Source organism: Bidens hawaiensis, unplaced genomic scaffold (assembly GCF_021521415.1).
Source record: "Bidens hawaiensis isolate Kalapana, Puna unplaced genomic scaffold, B.hawaiensis_p1.1 tig00020666_1, whole genome shotgun sequence".
NCBI lineage: Eukaryota > Viridiplantae > Streptophyta > Magnoliopsida > Asterales > Asteraceae > Bidens > Bidens hawaiensis.
The window spans coordinates 262,409-284,028 of record NW_027493170.1 but is presented as its reverse complement, the minus strand read 5'-3'; the positions used below and the strand labels follow the sequence as shown (position 1 = coordinate 284,028).

The 21,620-nt window shown below is 35.9% G+C and overlaps 1 protein-coding gene across 1 annotated transcript; it reads left to right on the top strand.

The window, feature by feature from the left end:
• Positions 1 to 11,232: 11,232 nt before the first annotated feature.
• Positions 11,233 to 13,020, top strand: LOC143561381 (cytochrome b5-like). Its single transcript, XM_077049484.1, has 3 exons — positions 11,233 to 11,399; positions 12,541 to 12,607; positions 12,711 to 13,020. The coding sequence occupies exons 1-3, from the start codon at positions 11,313 to 11,315 to the stop codon at positions 12,965 to 12,967; spliced, it is 411 nt and encodes a 136-aa protein (XP_076905599.1). The 5' UTR covers positions 11,233 to 11,312; the 3' UTR covers positions 12,968 to 13,020.
• Positions 13,021 to 21,620: the final 8,600 nt, after the last annotated feature.

The window sequence follows — 21,620 nt, the reverse complement described above, 5'->3', positions numbered from 1 at the left end:
GGGTAAGCCTAAACGTGACTTCGTTATTAAAGTGGCAAAGTGGCATAACGGTATTCGTTATTAAAGTGGCATCAAGTGGCATAAAGTGGCATAAGTGGCTAAGCTGTAGGGGTAATTAAGAGGCTAAGCTATAGGGGTAATTAAGTGGTTAAGCAGTGGCATGTTAGACTGTGGACTATGTGTCTTCGGATACGTATATATTGTATGTAGTGGTTGTATGATAAGTTGCTTGATTAACTAGAACTCACTCAGCGTAGCTGACTTTTAGTATGCACGCAGGTGAGTAGAATGAGACAGCTAGCTTGAGCGGGCACATGGTGCGCGAATAGGAGACTGGCATCTGAAGACTCAAAATGTTTTAATGTAATTGACGTTTATTTTGAATGACAAGAATGTTTAATTAAGGCAAGTTTTGGATTGCTGTAACGTTTCATGAAAGTTTTTATATTCCGCGAAAGTTTTAATGAACTCTGATTTGTAAGAACTGTGTTTATGAGTAAATCCGACGCGAAAGTAGGGCTACCGGGTTCGGGGCCTTACATGTACCCAAGAAACCTAACCATTCGGTTAAGTTGTTGGTATGTGAAGGTTTGAGGGTGGACATAGTCCACAAACCTTACCCTTTGATTCTTCCGGACGGCGCCGGAAGAAAAGTGGAAAACAACGGTGAAGAAGGTGGGGTCGTAGTAGATGGGGGCATGAGTACCCGGTTCACGTACAATCCATGTTGAAGCCATTTTCGGAAATTAATAGGAAGAAGTTGATTGTGGATTGTGAATGTGATTTGCTGGATTGTGATTGTGATTATGATTGTGATTTGCTGGATTGTGGATTGTGATTGTTATTTAAACACCATCAAAACCCGGCGGTACATCTCCCTAACAATTTGAAATTGGCGGCACAAGAAAATGGAAAGACAATGATGACGTAGCCACTCGTCAAATCAAACTGTGGCCATTAATTACGTTTGGACACACTTAAAAATACTTAAGTGTGACCATTTATCACTTATAGCCACACATAATAAGTGTATCCGTGACAATAAAAAACTTAGGAAAATTAAAACTAAACTACTCTATGGTCACACAACCTCGTATAAGTGGCCATATATTTTAAACGTTTTAGCCACATTACTAATAAACACAATGGTTGTTCGTCATATTTCGACACATTATTAAAAATATGGCTAACAAATGTGAAATTAGGTCACACAATGTAATATAAGTGGTTATATCTTTTACCTTTTAGACACATCTCTTATCAATACAGTAGCCGTTCATCACATTTGGCCACACTATTAAAACATGTGGCTAGTTAAATGTCACAGTTTTCCCTTAAAGTGTGGTTAATGCATGTGTTTTTGGTCACATGTATCAAAGATCAAACAAACTATGACTGTAGGTCACATTTCGCCACACATTTTTATAATGTGGCTAGCTTATGTCATAGTTTTTTTTTAAAGTGTGGCGAAAAGTACCTTAGTAGGTATAGAATGGTCACATGAAGAAAAACATGTGTGGCCAAAACATTCTGGAAGGTTTTCAAATGTGGTTAAAGACCTTTTAGCCACACATTTAAGCCGAAGTGTGGCAAATCGCCCAGACCACATGTGTGGCTAAAAGGCGATTTTCACGTAGTGTTAATTGAACGCATTCGGAGAGGTCTATCATATTCACATTATTAGTATGATCATACGACCGTTGTAGTAGCTAAAGCCCACTTCTTAAGGTGATGGTTTTACCGACACTCATTAATTGCTCATTTGGCTTGATTGTATATCTCATAAGGACAGTTTTTCTCATTTTCTTATATTATATTATATTGAACTAACTGGTGTTTTACTCACTCAACCTAGTGTTGACAAAATAGATCTATTTTATCGTATATGTAAGTTTTATATTGAATTGATTTCAAGATTGACGGAGATTTATTGTTGCTTTAAGTTAGAATAACATTATCAAGACATAAATTTATCAAGACTTGAATTTGAATTTATTTGTTTTTACTTTAATGATTTGTACTTTTTCATTTGAAATAGTTTGGATTATTTGGATATTTAATTTAAATTAATAGATATTGCCACTTTAGATTATCGAATGATAGTACCTTGAGAGCTGTGAACAATCAGTTCACACCCCGGCATTTTCTACCTTAGGTTGGGGTGTGACACTTACCAATATTAGAAACTTTCTATCTGTGCTGATTCCGCCCGCCATTCTTAGAGGTCTTCGACATTTTTATGTTTCGTGATTCTTGTCTGATTATCTTAATTGTGTCACGAAATCCGGTCCTGACTAGTGTTACCAGAGCTGTGTGAGCTCGTTGAAGATCATTTTTTTGGTGTGAGGTGTGATTATTTGAAGATATATTGGATTTGAGATGTATTCTTGAAGATTGAAGACAATGACGTCAGAAAACCACTGTTCCATTGGATAGTGACATCACCAATTTTGTTTTCTGCTTTTTGGCTTCCTATCTACAAGTTTTAGAGGTTTAAAAGTATTCTAGTCCTAGATCTATTACTCATTTGATTAGTATTTGGTTTGAATCTTGGTTAGACTCTAGTGGTTATCATCATTTGTTTCAGATATGATAATTTCTTTTCAGATCTACAAGTTTTTAGGGGTGTTTTCAAAATATTTTTAAGCTTTAAATATTTTAGTATAATTTTTAGATTAAGTTTTAAAAATCAAACATAAACAAAAATATTTTCTGTGTCAGTCATACAAAATCAACAAATGGATGACCAAGAAGTGTATACTAATAAAATTCCAAGTTTGTTGGGACATGACAGTTTTATAAGATGGAAAGTGTCGTTTGAAATTGCTGTGAACTACAATGATACTAGACTCTGGACTTCGGTCAAAAAATGTCCTTATGTTCCAACTGGTTCATCAAACACTCAGACAATTGAGACTCGTATGAAGAAAAGAGATGACAAGGCATTATCCATGTTTAAACTAGGTTTGCCATGGGAAATAGTGAATGTATGATGTAGTTTTGGAAATGTTTAAAGGGAAATACTGAATTAAAAGAAACTAAGAAGGAACGATTGAAGCAGAAACTTGACATGTTCAAGTTTAGAGAAGGGGAGAGACTAAAATCTATGTTGTAGAGATTTGTAGCTATTGTAAATGAGATAAGGATAACTGACTTACAAGTCAAAGACCATGATTTAAACAAGAAGTTGTCAACCTTATCAGGCGAATGGTACACAGCTAGCAAATTTATCAAAGATAAGGCTATCGTTCCTAACTTCAAGTTAGATGATGTTATATCATTCCTGCAAATAGGTGATCATGAGATGATTGAAAATAACATGATCAAGGAAGATAGACCAAGCTTTCCAGTTTCAAATAAGTTGATTGCACCCATGAGTAATCTGTCTACAAGACCTCAATAACAGATCCCTATTATTGAAGAACCGAATGATTTCAATTCTGAATCACCAAGAGTGTATCAGTTACACCAGCACCTGCTGATATTCAATCTAGTCAAGCAAGGTTCAATGTTCAAATGTTAGAAGATGGAGATACATCTCAGTTGCAAGTGGATAAGCTCCTTATGTGCCTACAAGTGCCACTCAAAGAAATGAATATTAAGAATTGTTTTCCATGTTCACTGAATCTTGAAATGCATTTGTGGCCAAGAATTTAATTCACACAAGTGTTGTACAAGAAGATCTTGAACAAATGGATGCAGATTATCTTGAGGACATGGATCTCAAATGGCAGGCAGCAATGTTGGCACTTAACAGCAAACAGATGTATAACATGACATGAAGATCTACTTTCACAGGCCCAAATGACAGAATTGGATTTGATGAATCCAAAGCAATCTATTACATTACCAAGAGCCAGACCATTTTGCAAGGGAATATAATCAGCCAAGAAAGTTCCAAAATCAAACAAATCAAAATCAGTTCTACCAAAACCAACAGAGAAACCAATTTCAAAACCAAAATTCATACCCTCAACAAAAATAGTTCCAAACAACTATCCTCAAAACCAGCAGATTATTCCCCAACAACAACAAGAACCACCAAGAAACCATAACACTAATCAAGTTCTTGCAAATCAAAATAGAAACAATCAGACTCAACATGGTGTAAACAATCAAAGGAATGTGGTTGTTGCACTAGAGCCACAAGATGGAAATTTTGACTGGAGCAACCATGCATATGAGATTAAGAAGGCAAATGTTGCATACATGACAAAGATCAATGAACATGTAGAAGCTTCAAGTTATCAGGTATCTTCTGAACATTCTACTTATGATTTACTACTTGTTATTGATGATTTGAGAAAGGAAGTGGGAATGTGACAGAGTGAGAACAGTAGGAAAGACACTATCATTAATGTATATGAGTCAAATGAAAGGACTTATGAAGAACAAATCAAAGGTCTTGAAGAAGACTATTTGAAGAGTTACGAAATTCAGTTAAGATTTACTGTTGAAATAGAAGGATTTAAGAAAATGTATCTTGATGAGAAATTAAGAAGCACACAACTTCATGTTGAAGTTGATTTCCTAAAAAATCGGGTTGTCACTGGTGATATATGTGGAAAAATAGAAAAGATTAAACCAGAAGAAAAATAAGGTTGTTCCTCCACCCTTCAATGATAATTATTCACTGAAAGTTGACAAAGAGAAAAGTGTCACACCCCCATCTAAGGCTTGGGCGTATGACCAATAGTTGGTACCACATTTGTAAATAAATCAGAGTTACAAGTTAAAGGGGAAGTCTTTTAAAACATGTGGATTTAAATTATAATATTTACATTACAAAAGACTGGATTATAAAATACCCGTTTTAAGTTATAATAAAAGTATTACTTGTTTGATTACAAACCACCATTTTTATATTTAAGTTTATACAAAAAGATCTGAGCCATCAGATATCCTGAGCACTTCATCTTCCAAGCTCTGACTTTGGTCACCTGCAAAATGTTAAGAAAATACGTCAGCAACGAATGCTGGTGAATAAGCTGACGCTAAAATATTTTGTTTTTACTTGATTACCCCTCTAGACATAAGTTAGGCCCGGCCCATCGTGGCATAGGAATATTCAAGCTTTAAAAACAATACAATTTATAAACTCAAGTCTCTACGCAAAGCACCCCAGCAAACACTACAGCATTCGACACTACTTAGGTACTATATGTATACACATGGTCATTACTCCCAGCAGGCGAGCGTGACTATAACCAAGTGTGGTGCGATGTGCCCACCGCATTTTACCACATATGTAAGGATCCAAACAAACGTATACTACAGCCTGAGGGCTAGGTTTATACTCTTGTTTATAAATGTTTTAGAGACACGTAGTCTCATGTAAACCTTTTCATTTAACACATTGACTCGTTTGAAAACAAGTTCGTAAAGTTGGGGCGTATTCACCTTTTTGAATTTGGATCGGCTTCAAACACCGTTCTAGTGTCTTTCTAGTTGCTATCTCGCACCTATAGTACGAGTATAACCATTTGTTAGTCGGACATACAATCCGGCTTAAGACCTTTAGTTTTTATAATCGTCACCTCGATTATTTATTCTTTACTTTAAAACCTTTAGTTAAAAAAGTATTTTCTTTCTTTTTAAACCTTTATTTTAAAAATATTTTCTTTCTTTATTTTATAAGACAACCTATAGTTAATCTTATTTTCTTACATTTCTTCTTTTATAAGAAACGTACATCTATCTTTTATTTATTATTTAAGAATAGTTATTATTACTTAAATAATAATTTATAACAAAGAATTATAATCACAGATATATGTATATATGTATTTATTCATATTTACTTTCTTTTCTTTTCTTTGTTATATTTTCTTTTATTTATCGAGGTATCGAGTAAAACCTCGATTTAGGGTTTTAAGCCTTTTATAATATTTTATTATTATTTCATTTTCCATTATGCCTACCTTTGTCGGCTTATAAAACCCTACACACTCGAGCATTACTTCAACGCCGCTTCACCTTCTTTATCTTCTTGATCAAACTCTTCTTCTCGAAACCTTTTTCCTTCGTACGAATAACGAGGTACAAATATTTCACCAACTTTGGCACGCTTCACGAGATGATTTGTCAGAATGTTAGGATAGCAACACCTTCTTCATTGGAATGTCGTCGGTATTGTGGCACGATTATCGAGGAAACAAGCACGGAAATCGAGGGCACGAACTTCGAGGTAATCGAGGGTATGCATCTTAGGACTTAGAGTGATGTTAGAGAGAGAGAGAGAGGAAAGCTGATTTCAGGTGTGATGAATGAAGAACATGTACCTTGCTATTTATAGACAAAACCAGGGGCCCGATGGCCCTTTGGCTCAGCCCGTCGCGTATCGCGACGTAGGCTTGGCCAGTCACCAACTAGGGCTACCACGTGGCAGAAGTTGTGCCACATGTTGACACGTGGCGAACGGTATGCCACGTAGGGCGGGACACGTGACGAACGATGTGTCACGTGTGGCCACGTGGCATGCCACGCGTCTCGTTGTCAGACAACCCATCGCGATATGCGATGGGTTTCTCTTCTGATCCATCACGTATCGTGATGGGTCAGGAAACCAGAATTTTCATTTTTGTCCTTGAAGTTTGGATTTAGACATTTTTGGTCCTTTGACTTTGGAAACTTGGTATTTTAAACCCGAAACTTCCGTGATGTTACAAAAAGGGAGTCTTATCTAAGCCATTCAAGTTAGCTTTCCATGATATGAAGAACTTATTAAAAATTATGAAAAAGTTGTGGTAAATGAAAAAGGAGATTTTGTGATGACTGAAACTGATACCAATGACTGCAACTCAGTTGAGTCAAGTGAATATGATTTGACTGAGAAGACAAGTGAATAAAGTGAATCAGTCAAAAGCAGTCCAAGCAATCAAAGTAACAAATGTGCAAGTTGTTGTAGCTGCAAAGTTCAGAGAAAATCATGGAAATATCGCCAAAGAATAAGAATCCATCAAATATGAGAAAAGAGCTACCAACAATTACTCCGAATTTGAAGAAATATTATGAGTTCATGATGAAGAATCATAGAGTGTTTGGCATTTGTGGAGGTTCTCAAGACCAACCAAGAAAAGAAAATTCAAGCGTGAAAAAGTATCCTCAGAATGGTAGAAAATACCAATCAACTTAATAAAATAAGCTCAAGAATGAGACACCAACTGTGTCAAGAGGCATCCATACAAGCAAATCAGAAAATAAGCATCCAGAAAAGATTCCCGATAAGCATCCAAGAATGATTAGGGCTTCTTTTTTCATGGACAGGAACATAGTTGATGACATAAAAATTCATGCACCAATCTAACAAACACAGTAACTAACTAGCTACGAACGCTATTTTTACATTTCATGTGAAAAGTCTTGCACCCTAATAAACTAAAGCACGTCCAAAGCGCATTTAAGAACTAGAACCAGACAGAACCTTTTTTAAAATGACATGTTTCGACCATAATCAAATCGTTACGACTTAAGAATGACCCATTTTAACCTTAACCATATCGATATCTTCTAATTTGACCCGTTATGACCCGAACCAAATCAATACAATTTTAAAAAGAGTCGTTGAAACCCGACATATTAGATACATTTTTATATTGATTCGTTGACTAGAACTAAACTAATACCCTTTTAAAATGACTCATTTTAACCCGAGCCAAATCAAATCAAAACATTTCTTAAATCACTCATTTTCATAAATGAAAAAAAAATAACGCACTTGAAGACTAAAAAGAAAAATGAAGGGTAACACATATAATGTTCTTATCTTTTTAAATTCTTTATATCAAATGCGAATTCATTATTACTGGTTATAAAGATCCAAAAGATATATATAAAGTTTTTCAATGACTTCAACCCACTTGAAAGTTGAAACTCATGCGAACCTTTCACTTAATTTGTGAACCTCCATATTTTTCTTTCAGTAGGCACTAAAACCAAACACCAAACAAACTAAATACAAATTGAAATCAAACTAAATTGAAAAAATCAAAACCTAAATAAAACCAAATATCAATAAAAGAAAAAGCTTTTAGGAGCTTCAAGCTTCAAACTTTTAAGAAAAAGTTTATACTCAATTAAAAGTCTTGTTTGGTTCAAGGAGCTTCAAGCTTCAATATCTTTTTTTGTAACATCTCGTTTCTTGTTTCGGTTAACAAAATAATAATATTAGTTATTATGAGTCGGGCTTGTGTTGGGTTAAATAAATGTGGTTAATGGACTTGGATTAATAAGGAAGGAAGAAAGATCATGGTCTTGAGCCCATGACCCATAATATATAGACCATAATTATCCATTAATCCATTCATTTCCACCCATTCCATACACTATCCAAAACACACACTTAAGTTGTCCCTCATCTTTCTCTCTTTCTCTAGCCGAACCCAAGAGGAAATAGAGCATCGATCCAAGGGAATGATGTTATGACCTTATATAGATCCAAACCCGCTAGATCTAGTCGCAAAACGATGAACCGACACCCTCAACCGTTAAAGTCACGAAGTTCGGATGAAATCGGGTATAAGCCGATCGAATGACGAGCTTAGGGGTCACCCTAGCTCGGTTCCGGAACGATCGGGACGGAAAACGGTGTAGAAACACGTTTTTCCGGCCACCGCCCGTTTTTTCGGCACGGCGGCGCCGGAAAGGCGGCGTATGAGGTAAGGATGTCAGGGAATGTTCTGACATTCCGTGCCCTAAACCTTAGGCGCGCGTAACGGAAGAATAATTAAAGAACCCCATTTGTTAAGCCATTCGTTACGGAGGAATGACGAATGAACCCTCATTCGTTATGAAGGTCCATTCGCTATGAAGGTTCATTCGTTATAAGAGTTCATTAGTTATAAAAGTTCATTCTTCATGAAGGTCCATTCATCATAGGTGGCCATTCGTTATGAGGTAATGAATGAGTCCCATTCGTTAAGAAAGAACACACTCGTTAAGAAGTAAGGAATGAGCCCCATTCGCTAAGGAGCTGTATAACAAATTAGAATTTGAAAGAATGACATAAAGGTCCCTGGACTAATGATAAAATGGTTTAATTACATAGAAGCCCTTGAACTTTATTAATTAATGAAGGATACCCTTAAGGATTAACGAGTAATGATTAACTAACTGGTTAAGGATCAATGAAGTAAACTGGCTTCGACGCTTAAGATTAATTAAGAAAACAGTTAAGAACGGATAGAGCAGTATTTAATATTGTGCTGATTAAACAGTTAGTCGCGCACAGCTAAAGAAAGGAATAACCATTAACGGTGAACGTAACAGAACACATGTGAGTTTCTAGCCCCATTTTCTTGTTATGTTTTCGGGGTTGTGTGCATACTCGATGTGATTAGTTAATACACTTACCCTAAGTGGTAAGTGTATGCCTTATATGATCTATGTGATAATGATTGAAGTTATGAATGAATGCTTGTCGATACGTGAACGATCTTCGGATATTGCACGTATCGCCATGAAATGTGAGTTTTACATAAGATGCATTACTGATATATGAATGATTAAGAGTATGTGTAAAAGTATATAATAGAATGTACGTGTAAAGAAGCGTATGTATGGTTGCACGGAAGGAAGTGATCAGACCCTAAAAATATTTGAAATAGGAGGGACCAAACCCTAATAATATCTGAGATAGAGAAGAGAGGGACCAGACCCTAATAATATATGAGATAGAGAAGAAAGGAACCAGACCCTAATAATATCTGAAATAGAGAAGGAAGGGACCAGGCCCTACTAATATCTGAGATGATAAAGATAGTTATGTATGTATGGAGGAATGTATGAGAGTATGAAAGAAAGAAAGAAAGAAAGTATGTATGTACAAATGAAAGAAAGGTAACATGCTAAGTATGTAATATGTATCTTTGGACACATATGTATGTATGTGAATGTATTGTATGTTGCCTGATTAACTAGAACTCGCTCAGCGTAGCTGACTTTTAGTATGCACGTAGGTGAATAGGCTGAGACAGCTCGCTTGAATAAGGACACATGGCATTGGACTGAAGACTCTGGCATATTGAGAAGAATGTTATGTTGTCATAGACAAATTTGAATAATGTTAAGACAAGACTTAAAAATTGTTATATACAATATGGTTGACTTATTATATTCCGCAAAACGTTGAATTAACTCTGGTATTTAGAACTGTGTTTATGAGTAAATCTAACGTCAAAGTAGGGCACCGGGACCGGGGCCTTACATTTTTCTCAATTCTCTCTATCACTTATGTATGTAGATCTTGCTAATAGGTTGTTGTTTCACAACAGATTTAACAATTATCGATTGAAAAAAAATGTAATGTGTTAAAAATATATTTTATTAAAATACACATAACTTAATAAAGTTTATTTGGACTTGATAAATTGATACTAGTTTTTAAAATGTTATAGCTTACCAACTCGACAATGATGAATTGATACTAGTTTTCTCTTTCCATAACATGTGTAGATTCACAACTTTCTATTTCGATTTCTTTTAAAATACAAATACACATTATTTCTTATTAATCTATGTATTTTTAGAAATATTCAATCATACATTTATTAATGTTCATTATATAATTTATATATGTATATTTGAGTTTTCTATAGTTTTCACACGTGTGTTACACACAACACCAACCTAGTGCACATTAAAGACTCGTCATTATAAGATATAAAAACATAAATTGAATTTTAATAATCCCGTCTTTTTGTAGTTTTCCGATAATAATCATATATCAGAAAATAGTTGTCATTGGTCCCGTCTTTCACACTAATTGTTTTTATTTGACTTCACTAAAAAAACCTTAACTCCATTAAGTTTTTTCAAATTTCAAAGTAATATTTTAAGACTTTTAATTAGAAGGTGGATACAAATCGATTGATGTGAATTTATAATACTCATTATTATAAGATATAAAGATAATAAAAGAAAAAAAAAATACTAATTACCTAATTTCCATAAAAACTTAATAATCCCTAAATTCAGGTTGTTATTTTTTTTTATTGTCATAATCCTACTCATTCATAAAAATAATAGTGAATTATGAAATACCAAAAATAACCTTGTGGTTTTGGTTTGAACAGAAGGTGAATCTGGTAATTAGATTGAAGAGGTCAACATAGGGGTGCACAAGTCCAAGATCTGGACTAATAATACAAATCAATCACACAATCCATTTCTTCTTCGATATCATCAAAGCAGCTCTGACTGCCGGCTTAAAATTCGCACTCGCTTCGTAAGCCAATCGATTCCTTTTCTACTTTACAGGATTCTTTCTTTCTTTCTTTGATATCGAATATTGCTTTCTGATCTTTTAGGTGTCAATGGCGTCAGATCCGAAAACTTTTGTGTTCAGCGATGTCTCCATACACAACAAGACCAAGGACTGCTGGCTTATAATCGATGGAAAGGTTTGTTATTTAGATTCTTTTTTGTTCATCTTGCTTTGCTTTCGACGCTGTGATTTTGAGTTTTTAATCGACTGATCGGACGGTGAATTTCGTTTTCATGGTTGACTTTAGTTAGGTGTGATTTCGTTGAATTATTCAAGTGCTCTACTGATAGATAGATAGATAGATAGATACGTAAGAGAAATTGATTCAAGTTTTGTTGATTACTAACAAACTTAACTTAATCTGATTTAGCTGTATCCGATAACAAATTAGGCTTTATAATAGATCTGCAGCTTGTGCTAACGATCCGAACCTGAGATAGCAATTCCGCTTTCTAGTCCGCCAATAAGGGTTGTACAGTTTGATCTCAAACCTATGCAGGTAACGCAGAAAAATATCAGATATCGGTCAAAGGACCAATATTTGAGATATCGGTAATTTTATTATCATGCAGAATTTATATATATAGCAATTTAACACTAACAATTCGGTATACTCTCCTACCATTAACAAATTAACCTTTTTGCAATCTGCGAAACACTAACAATTGTAGCAAGTAGGAACTGATCTAGACTTAAAACACTAACATTTAACACTAAAAATTGATAATTTACTTAAAAACACTGATATCGGTGATATATCAGTCAAATATCGATCAATATCGCCGATATTATTGGTACTGATATTTTGACCGATACTTTACATGGGTACCGATATATCACCGATATTGTCTGCATAGATCTCGAAGGGGTGGTTTGGAGGGGATCATAAATCGAGGGGCTAAAGAGATCATTTTGTTTTAAATTTGTTGGCTAAGTTAAGTTAAATTTTTTCGTTTAAATTTGAATTAGTTTCAAGTCAAGTTAGTCTATGTTTACTTTCTTGTAGGTTAAGTTTGGTAGGCTATTTAAACCCCTTGTAATTCTAGTTTTTATTTTGTCAACTTAATAATAAACTAAAAGAATCGATCCAGCTTGATCAAAACTCAAACCTGTTCCCAGTTTTTGTGTGCTCCGGATTAACAAATGTGATAGGATTTTAATAAAGAGAACATAGGGCAAGAAGTTTTGATTCATCATTGATATGAACAATGTTTGCTTTCTTTCATTCTTGTTGCTTTTATTTGTGATCAAGTGTTAATAAGCCTAACGTGCGCCAGGTTTATGATGTGACCCCATTTATGGAGGATCATCCCGGAGGTGATGAAGTTCTGCTAGCAGCAACTGGTAAGTTAACTTTGAGATAACTTGTTCATCTTTCATGCCTATGAAAGTGACTTTGATAATAGTAATAATAGTATCAGCCATTGATGATTGATGCTTGTTGCAGGTAAAGATGCAACCGATGATTTTGAGGATGTGGGCCACAGTGATGAGGCAAGAGACATGATGCACAAATACTACATTGGTGAGGTGGACAAGTCAACTGTTCCTAAGAAGCGTGCGTATGTGGCGCCTACCGACAGGGTCTACAATCAGGACAAGACTCAAGATTTCATTGTGAAGATATTGCAGTTTGTTGTGCCTCTTGTGATCCTGGGGTTGGCTTTTGTGGTCAGATCCTACACAAAAGAGAAGTCCGCCTAAGACTTAGATGGTTTGCGGTTTAAGGGAGTTGTGGAGAATGTGTTAGCTCATGGACTCTTATTATTGAACATGGTGAGTCTGTTAAAACAAATTACTCAAATCTTGGTTCTTGGTTATTTGGTAGATGAATAATGTGTCATGAAGACGAGTTTCTCTTATAATTAATATTAATGTATTGCATTGAAAACCATCTTGTTCATTTATACAATTGAACTTTTCACTTCATGCTCACTAAAGTACCTGCATTACATGTGTTGAACAGGGCCGGTCTAGGGGTGTGGCCGGGTAGTCGACGGCCACAGGCCCGACAACCCGCTAGGCCCGATTTTTTTTTTATAAATTTTTTATGTATTTTAATGAAAAATATTTATATATAAGCAATGTTTCAACATAATTCTATAACCACTAGTTTGGTCTAGTAGCAAAAAGAGGTATGCTATCTAACCAAGAGGTTGTGGGTTCTAGTCTTAGTTGAGACATTTATATGTTTATTTTATACACAAGTTTTTTACATAACTCAAATCATAACAAAGTAAGCCCACTTAAAATTAAATTTTTTAAAACCAAAAAAATGTTCCTTTTATTCAATGTTGTAAAAGTAGGATTCCAAGGCCGAGTACTCTCCGAGTACTCGCTACAAGGTATGTCACCGAGGCGAGTATCTGTAAATCCGCCTAGTTACTAAGAATCGGTCAAATGTGGTCAACCTCAGTCAGAATCACATCTTATCGGTGAACTTGGGCCGATTTGACTCAAAAAAATAAAACATAATTCTTATCTCATTAATATTATAGAACAAATATCATTTTTTTTAATTAATGATTAGTAATTTTTAGAATATTTTATATTTAAAAATGTATTTCTTTTATTTATATTGATATTCACCTATTTTGTTATAAATATTAGTAAACTTATGATATTTGACATATATATAATAACCAAATATATGTCCGAGTACTCTCCGAGTACTCCGAGTACTCCCTCCAAGGGGTTCGGCCGCCTAGAGACCGTCTAACGACTTTTGCAACATTGTTTTCATTTAAGGTCCAAAAATTTTTTTGTCTTTGGCCTAAAAAAATTCGTCTTTTCGAAGCCGGCCCTGGTGTTGAATAAAATGAAATAAAGTAGGGGTGAAATGTGAAATAGAGAAACGAGAAAAAGCATATTTATTGAGCTCACAGTGGATAGTTATTAGGTTTAGATGTGACAACGTATCGACTACGGCTTTGACTTTAGCTTTCTCGCAATGGAATTTGAGGGCATTGAATTTAGTCATGGGTGATGCTGTTGAATATAATAACTTAGGAGACTCCCGTTCATAACAAATTAATATAATGTAACTTGTAGAAGACCATAATAAACTAGTCTAGATGAATATTATACAAAAAGTTAAGCAACTAGAAGACAGCCAAAAATTGAATGGTTGAGGGTTCCAAAATCAACTTTCATGTTTACACGAATCCTCCTCTATCATAGAATAGGTGGGGCAACAGTTGTATTATCAAAAGTATATGTGCCATGTTGAAACTGCAACCACACAACATTTTATATAATTCTTTACAACTTTGTTTCTAACGCACCGCTTTAATCATCTATTTACATATTTAAGAAACACTAAGTTAATCCTTAATAGGTTTAACCTAATATCTCAATCAAAGGTGGATTAATATCCAAGCCAATCTTTGATAGGTTCAGTTCGGTATTTTCCGGTGGTGCTACTGTCAAATGTTTTAGAGTTAGAACTGTCGTGACCGGCAAAACCGAACACTGTGAGCTCGCTACGAGAAGAGGAATAGGGGGGTCTCATCGTAACCATCATCCGGTGTGAGAATCAGTATGTTAAGTAATGAATGTATTTATCGGAAAGTGAGAGAGTGGATCCTTTTACCGTTAATCCTCACGTTGTATTTATAGTCGAAGGGAAGAAGAAGGATTTGGCCATCTGTCCCAATCAAATAGAACCTTTTATTCTCATAGTTGTGCATGATAATGGCTCCTGAGGTTTAGACATTCTGGCGTATAATGTTCATTGTCGTGGACAGGTAACGCGTTGGCCTTTCCTTATTGGTTCAACGTGCGTCTGTACACAGTGCCAGGATCTTAACAAGTGGTTGGTCTTTTCCTTTCCACGTGACCGTTTATGCCTTCCACTATGACTGTTGTAACTTGACAAGTCTTTCTTCTGCGGAAGACATCTGCCTTACCGCGGAGGGTATTCTATCTGCTGGGAAATCTTTCACCTCGTGGAGGACTTATTATTTACATGGTGTATCCGGTACCTTACATGCACAAGTCCCCCCCCCCCAGTCCATTGTTTCTTCGGCGATTAAATCTGCGGGTGGAATATTGGACTTTATCTTTTATTCTCGTTGCTTGATTGTGACGGTTATTTATGAGGGTACTTATGAGGGTAGCCTCTATCTGTGTTTAGCTTTAGCGATATCATCGCACGTATTGTGATGCCTTCCATTTACTCAAGGTGGGCATAAATGTTTTTGCATGCCGACGCATTAACTTCTCTGTTTCCACGCCTCATGTTATTTCCTCATTGGGTGTTCAGATGCCTGATCTCCAGCTGTCCAACTACTGCGTTTACTTCCGTGGGTATACGCCACATTCTATTCATTCCACTTTTGGGTGCTGCCATTCTTTATTCTTTTTCCCTTCTTTGGGTGTTATGTTTTTGTAATTGTTTTGACTGGTGTGGTGCTTGGTCCAAAATCATTGCCTGTTTTCTTGGGTTTACCTTTTTAACCATGGCGGTGCTTTCGGACCAGGCTTCATCCCTATCAAGCGTCTTTACTCATGTATTGCGCGCTACTCTTGATGCGCTAAGATCTCGTCTTCAGATATATTCTTTCGCAATCTCTTTTCGCGGATTACCCGTTGGGTGTTAGAATGTTTACTATATTTTATATTTTTAAATGGTAGTAATATGTAACTTTGTTCACTATATAATGGGCTATCTTGTATCTCTTTAATCATCAATCATAATAACAAAAACCCTTCGGTTCATCTTGGTATCACAGCCAGAAACCGATCAGTCAGCCTTCCAACCTTTGGGGTTGCCACTGCAACCACTAAATTCCTATCCAGTTTCCTTCATTTTTTTCCCAGATCAAGGGTACTGCTTGCTACCATCTCTACTGCAAATAAATATGCCCACAACTCTCATAAATTCCTGTTCACTTTATCCCCCACAAATTATGGGTATTGGAAGACAATTATCCATCCATTCCTAACAACAAATGGTCTATTTGGATATATGGATGGAACAATCCTGTGGCCACCACAGAAAATCCAAGTGAGAAATCTTCATCTGTTGACAACCCTAGCTACCTTATATGGATTACAAACGATGCACATGTTAGGATGGTTATCACACCAACTAACTCTGAAGCTTCGTTTCAACATGTTCAAGGGACAACCTCCAGAGACATATGGCTTGCACTTGAACAAGCATATGCACCCAACAACTCCTCAAGAAAATACACGTTGAAAACACAATTGTTGAGGATTGAGATGAAAGGAGATGAGACTCCAATTGCCTACCTTAATCAAGCCCAAGAGTATGTTGTTGCCCTAGCCAATATTGGAGAACCATTTAAAGATAAGGATCTTGTCATGCTTACTATCTCGAGCCTTCGGGAAGAGTATAATTGCCTGAAATCCACTCTCCTCGCTCGCTTTCCACCAATTGCCTTCAGTGAATTACACAGGCTTCTAAGTGACCATGATTTTTGTTTCACAAAAACACTCCAGCACCAACTATGGTTCCTCAAGACTTTGCGGCTTCTACAGGTGTTTCGAGTGGACTGCACCAGTCCTAGGTATCAGCTCTGCAACAGTTAGCCTCACAACTAGGGCTGCAATTAAGCCTTATTGGTTCTAACACCAATAGCAGCCCTCAACCTCAGGCTTTCTATAATGCTCGTAACAACAACCGAGGGAATAGGTGTGGAAACTCACGAGGAAATTGTCGTGGCAACCTCAACAGGGGCCGTGGTAATAGTGGGGCAAATCGGACTCAGTTTGCATGGGAATTAACCCAAAACACAGTACATGGACATTGCAACCGATGTGGTATTGGACATCTCCCATCTGAATGCTCAAATCAGTCCAATTCAACCACTAGGACAGTCACTCAGGCCAATTTTACAAGCTTTTCAGAAACTGGTTCATCATCTGGTGCTATGTGGCTTCTTGATACGGGGTCGATGATGTGCGAAAATATATATATAAATAAAACACGAATCGCAACTAAGCTTTAAAAAACCAAACAATCTATCCTAGTTCACACAAACGGCAAGTGTACCGGTCGCGTATAGCAATGATGAGGAAAGTCCGGATATCGAACTCGAAGACACGTGAGAACGACTCAGATTATAAACCCCAATACAAGTCCTACCTTAATAACTAATTGATTTTATAATTTTTTTTCTTTTATTTTATACTAATTTAACTAACTTACTTAATTAGCGAAACTAAGGAGAAAATTTAACAAGACTTAACGGTACTAACGGAGCTCTCAAATATGATGAAGGTGAACCACCTAGGTAAGGTATCTTGACGACTATCAACGACGCTCGGGTGAAAACGAACACATAAAACCGGGTTCTAAAGGTTATCTGACTAGACAATTATAAGGAAAAAGGTCCCCACGGTCAGTTTTACTAAAGACCCCTAAAAACGCCTAGAAAGAATAATAGCACGGTTGATTTTCTAAGTACCCAATTGATTTATTACTTGGCCCGTATCAAAATCACAAATTCCTCTAAAGCTTGTAATCGTAACAAACCTAGGGAATAAGGGGTAATTCAATATTAAAATTAAATAATTCGGCTTACAAATTAACCTAATCAACGTCTAGAAAACCGCACGTGGTCTCGCAATGGCAAACTAAATCGAATAGACCAAAGAGACAAACCAACTCCTAATGTCTTGGTCCAACTAAAAGGAGATGAACTATTGAGATAAACAACTTTAAACAATCAAACCCTATGGTGACGTCTACCACAAACAAGCAAAAACACCAAGTAATTAGTCTAACATGCAATCCTAAACAAAGCACGAAACTAATTCATGTAAAGATAAAATCACACGGGGTTTAATTAATATAATAGTGAACAAACTCAATAGCAATCATAGAATAAAATCACAATAATATGAACTTGACAATAGAAAATCAATTATATGTTCGTTAATCAACCCAAAACAAACGTCAACACATCGTCAGTCAACCAAACCTAGGTAGTTCTAACGATTTAGCTACTCATAATATTAAACGTAATATAAGCCAAATCAAAATATATAGTAGCCAAATTGATGTCTAATAATTCTTGAATGTTGAAAACAATGATTAATAAGTAAAGTTAATAATAGACAAACCAAAAGATGCTATTTTTCTGCTCCAAAATTACTATCGTTGATTACCAGTAGGTGGCCTTCAAATCTTCTAGCAATTCTCCAGTTGGAACTCAAAGAATAATTGTAATTATGTTGCCGTCCAAACTCTCTGTTCCAACCGTAGGGTTTTTCTTCTCGGAAACAACTATATATATATATATATATATATAATAGTGATCTTCTATATAAATTAAGACTCCAAATTGCCGCCTCTTATTTTCTTGTTTTCCAATTAATCTCACCGACACATAATTCCTTCCACTTGGGCTGGTTTAGTCCATTTACTCATTTGGAACCCAATTAAGTCAAAGTCGGTTCACTCGTGGGTGTTAACTGTATTTGAATATATAATCAAAATAAATTAAATGAACATGAGATAAAGGAGTCTTCAAAATTGACGTACAATAATTTCACATATGTTTTTTTTTTCTTTTCTTTTTTATGTAAATAGTTCAAAATTATTAACCAATATATAATTGGTTTTCATTGAACAACATATCAAAATAAACAACTTTTTAGAATTTTTCATCCGTCTATCTAAAGTTTAGTAAATGCAATTCGTATTAGCTCGTTGTCACTTGAAACCCAAACTTTAAACATAAATCACGAACGCATATAATTTAACAAAAATAACCCCAAAGTAACTCAAAAGCGTAGGAAATAATTATATTATAATATGTATATTTTAGACCACATCAAATATTCCCGCACTTAAAGATTTTTCGTCCCTGAAAAAGAAGTCTACATAGGATCATAACCAAGTGAAAACAACAAACTCCCAGATTATTTAATATTATTAAAGCAATTGAAATAGCTCGACATATTGACCGCGATTGCCGATATTGTTGTCCACTTAAACCTAGCCACTAACCAATCAAGCCCCCAATTGCATTAACCGTTTTAAGTCCAAAAATCAAGGCTACACCTACCCCATCTCAGACAAAGAGAGCTAGAAAAACTAGAGTCGAAGCAAACTGGCTCGACAAATCACCATAAGCCAAGGACTCGTTGATGGTACTAATTAGATGCACTCGGTGAAATTTGATGGATGAATGGTCATGTGGAGGCCGTACGAGCTATTCCTAAATATTATTGGACTTTGTCCTATAAATCACTAATTTGATATTTACTGACTAAGAATCTTCGAGCCCCAATAGTATATCTTCAGAGTCACTATCCCCTTGGTAACACGTAAACTCTAAGTCCCGTCTAGTATGTGCATCTTTGGCCTCTTTTACTAACTTTAAAGAATGCTTCTTTGGCATTTTACAATACATAACTTTTTTCACAAGCATTTGCTTTTCTTGAACAACTTTTGAGAATAAACATACATAACTTTCAATACCTATTTTTTTCTTCTTTTTTTCTTTTTTTTTCAATCTTTTATATCACCCTAAAATATATAACTATTTCTATGCTCGTAAAAAGATGGACATGTGGTGGTGTGCTGGTTTGAGTGCATATACGTATAACCATCTCAAAGTTTTCAGATTATGGTAATCCTCCCTAAGCATCGAAATTCGGTTTCACCGTTTTTCAAATTATTATATATATAAAAACTGCCAAAGAGGACTATCAAAGCTAGTTGGGCCTACCGACACATCCCAAATCAGATATGCAAACCATCTCTTCTTTTATTATTATATTACATATTTCAAAAGTTCCGAGAGTTCGTTAGCACATTGGTAATAATATCATTTCCTGCTTAACGTAGAACAAAAACAATTTTCAAGGGACATTTTTCTTTAAAACTTTTTTTTCCTTTTTTCTTATATATATATATATTAAATTGTTTTTTAATTTTTTTTCCTACAACTAAGTAAAATAAATTCCCATCCCCACACTTAGACCGAAATCGTCCTCGATGAGAACAAGGAAAAGTAATAAAATAAAATAAAAATAAAACTTAAAGTAATCAAAAGTAAAACAGAGAACGGGTTACTCCCCTGGATTATATGCAGATTCTTCATCGGCTGTGTATCAATCAAGCGACCGTTTAGCATTTCATTCGCGGACGCAACCTTGGGAAACCCAGTTCCAAAACGCCATCAGAGCTACCATGCGCATAATAATACCAGCAATAACTCAAACTCGCTCGCATGTAGCGGCGTACACAACAGAAAACAAAAAACATAAGAAATAAACATATTTTTGTGTTTTTGTATTTTTTATATTTTTTTGGATTTTGTTGGTGTTATAGTTTTTTTATTTTTTATTTTTTTATTTTTTATTTATAAATGAAAAGACAAACATAATACCCTCAAAATCAGCTACTCGAATGAAGATTGAGTACGAGCGGCTTCAATCAGGAGGATCCTTAAAAATAAAAATAAAAAACAGATAAACAAAACTCGGGCTGCCTCCTGAGAGCGCTTGGTTTAACGGGTCCTCAGCCTGACCTCGCTCTCACTTCTAACCCAAATATGTTGTAAGGTGCAAAACCTCGCCTTCCTCCATGCTTGCCTTCTCACCAATGTAGTGCTTCAGACGGTGACCATTAACTTTGAAGCTCCCATTCTTGTCTTCAATTTCTATTGTTCCATACGGGAAGACTTCCCTAACTGTGTATGGACCATACCATCGGGACTTAAGCTTTCCCGGAAATAATTTAAGTCGGGAATTAAACAAGAGTACGGTGTCCCCACACTTGAACTGTTTATCACCTCTCAACTTCCTATCATGCAGCTCTTTGGTCTTCAACTTATAATCATACGAATGTGCATAGGCATGATCGCGGAGTTCCTCTAACTCATGTATCTGATGGAAACGGTTATCTCCAGCAGTCGAAAGATCAAGGTTAACAATTTGAAGCGCCCAAGAAGCACGGTGCTCCAACTCAACAGGCAGATGACAGGCTTTCCCATAAATCATATGAAACGGTGTGGAAATGGTCGGAGTTTTGTATGCTGTACGGAAAGCCCACAAAGCATCATATAATTTATCGGACCAATCCTTTCGGTTTAGCCCAACCGTCTTCTCAAGAATGTGTTTGATGCCCCGGTTACTCACTTCCACCTGCCTACTGGTCTGTGGGTGGTAGGCAGTCGCAAGCCGATGGGTGACCCCATAGCGTTGCAACGCCTTCTCCATCTGCGCGTTGCAGAAGTGAGTACCTCGATTGCTGATCAAGGCTTTCGGTACACCAAACCGAGAGAAGAGAGTTTTCAGAAATCTCACTACAACTCGGGCGTCGTTAGTGGGCAAGGCTCTGGCCTCGACCCACTTGGAGACGTAATCAAACGCCACG

Bases quoted from the DNA above. Each gene is read 5' to 3' on its own strand.
- LOC143561381 (XM_077049484.1), top strand. From the start codon at position 11,313: ATGGCGTCAGATCCGAAAACTTTTGTGTTCAGCGATGTCTCCATACAC. The intron at 11,400-12,540 runs GTTTGTTATTTA...AACGTGCGCCAG, and splicing joins GGCTTATAATCGATGGAAAG to GTTTATGATGTGACCCCATT. The intron at 12,608-12,710 runs GTAAGTTAACTT...TGCTTGTTGCAG, and splicing joins AGTTCTGCTAGCAGCAACTG to GTAAAGATGCAACCGATGAT.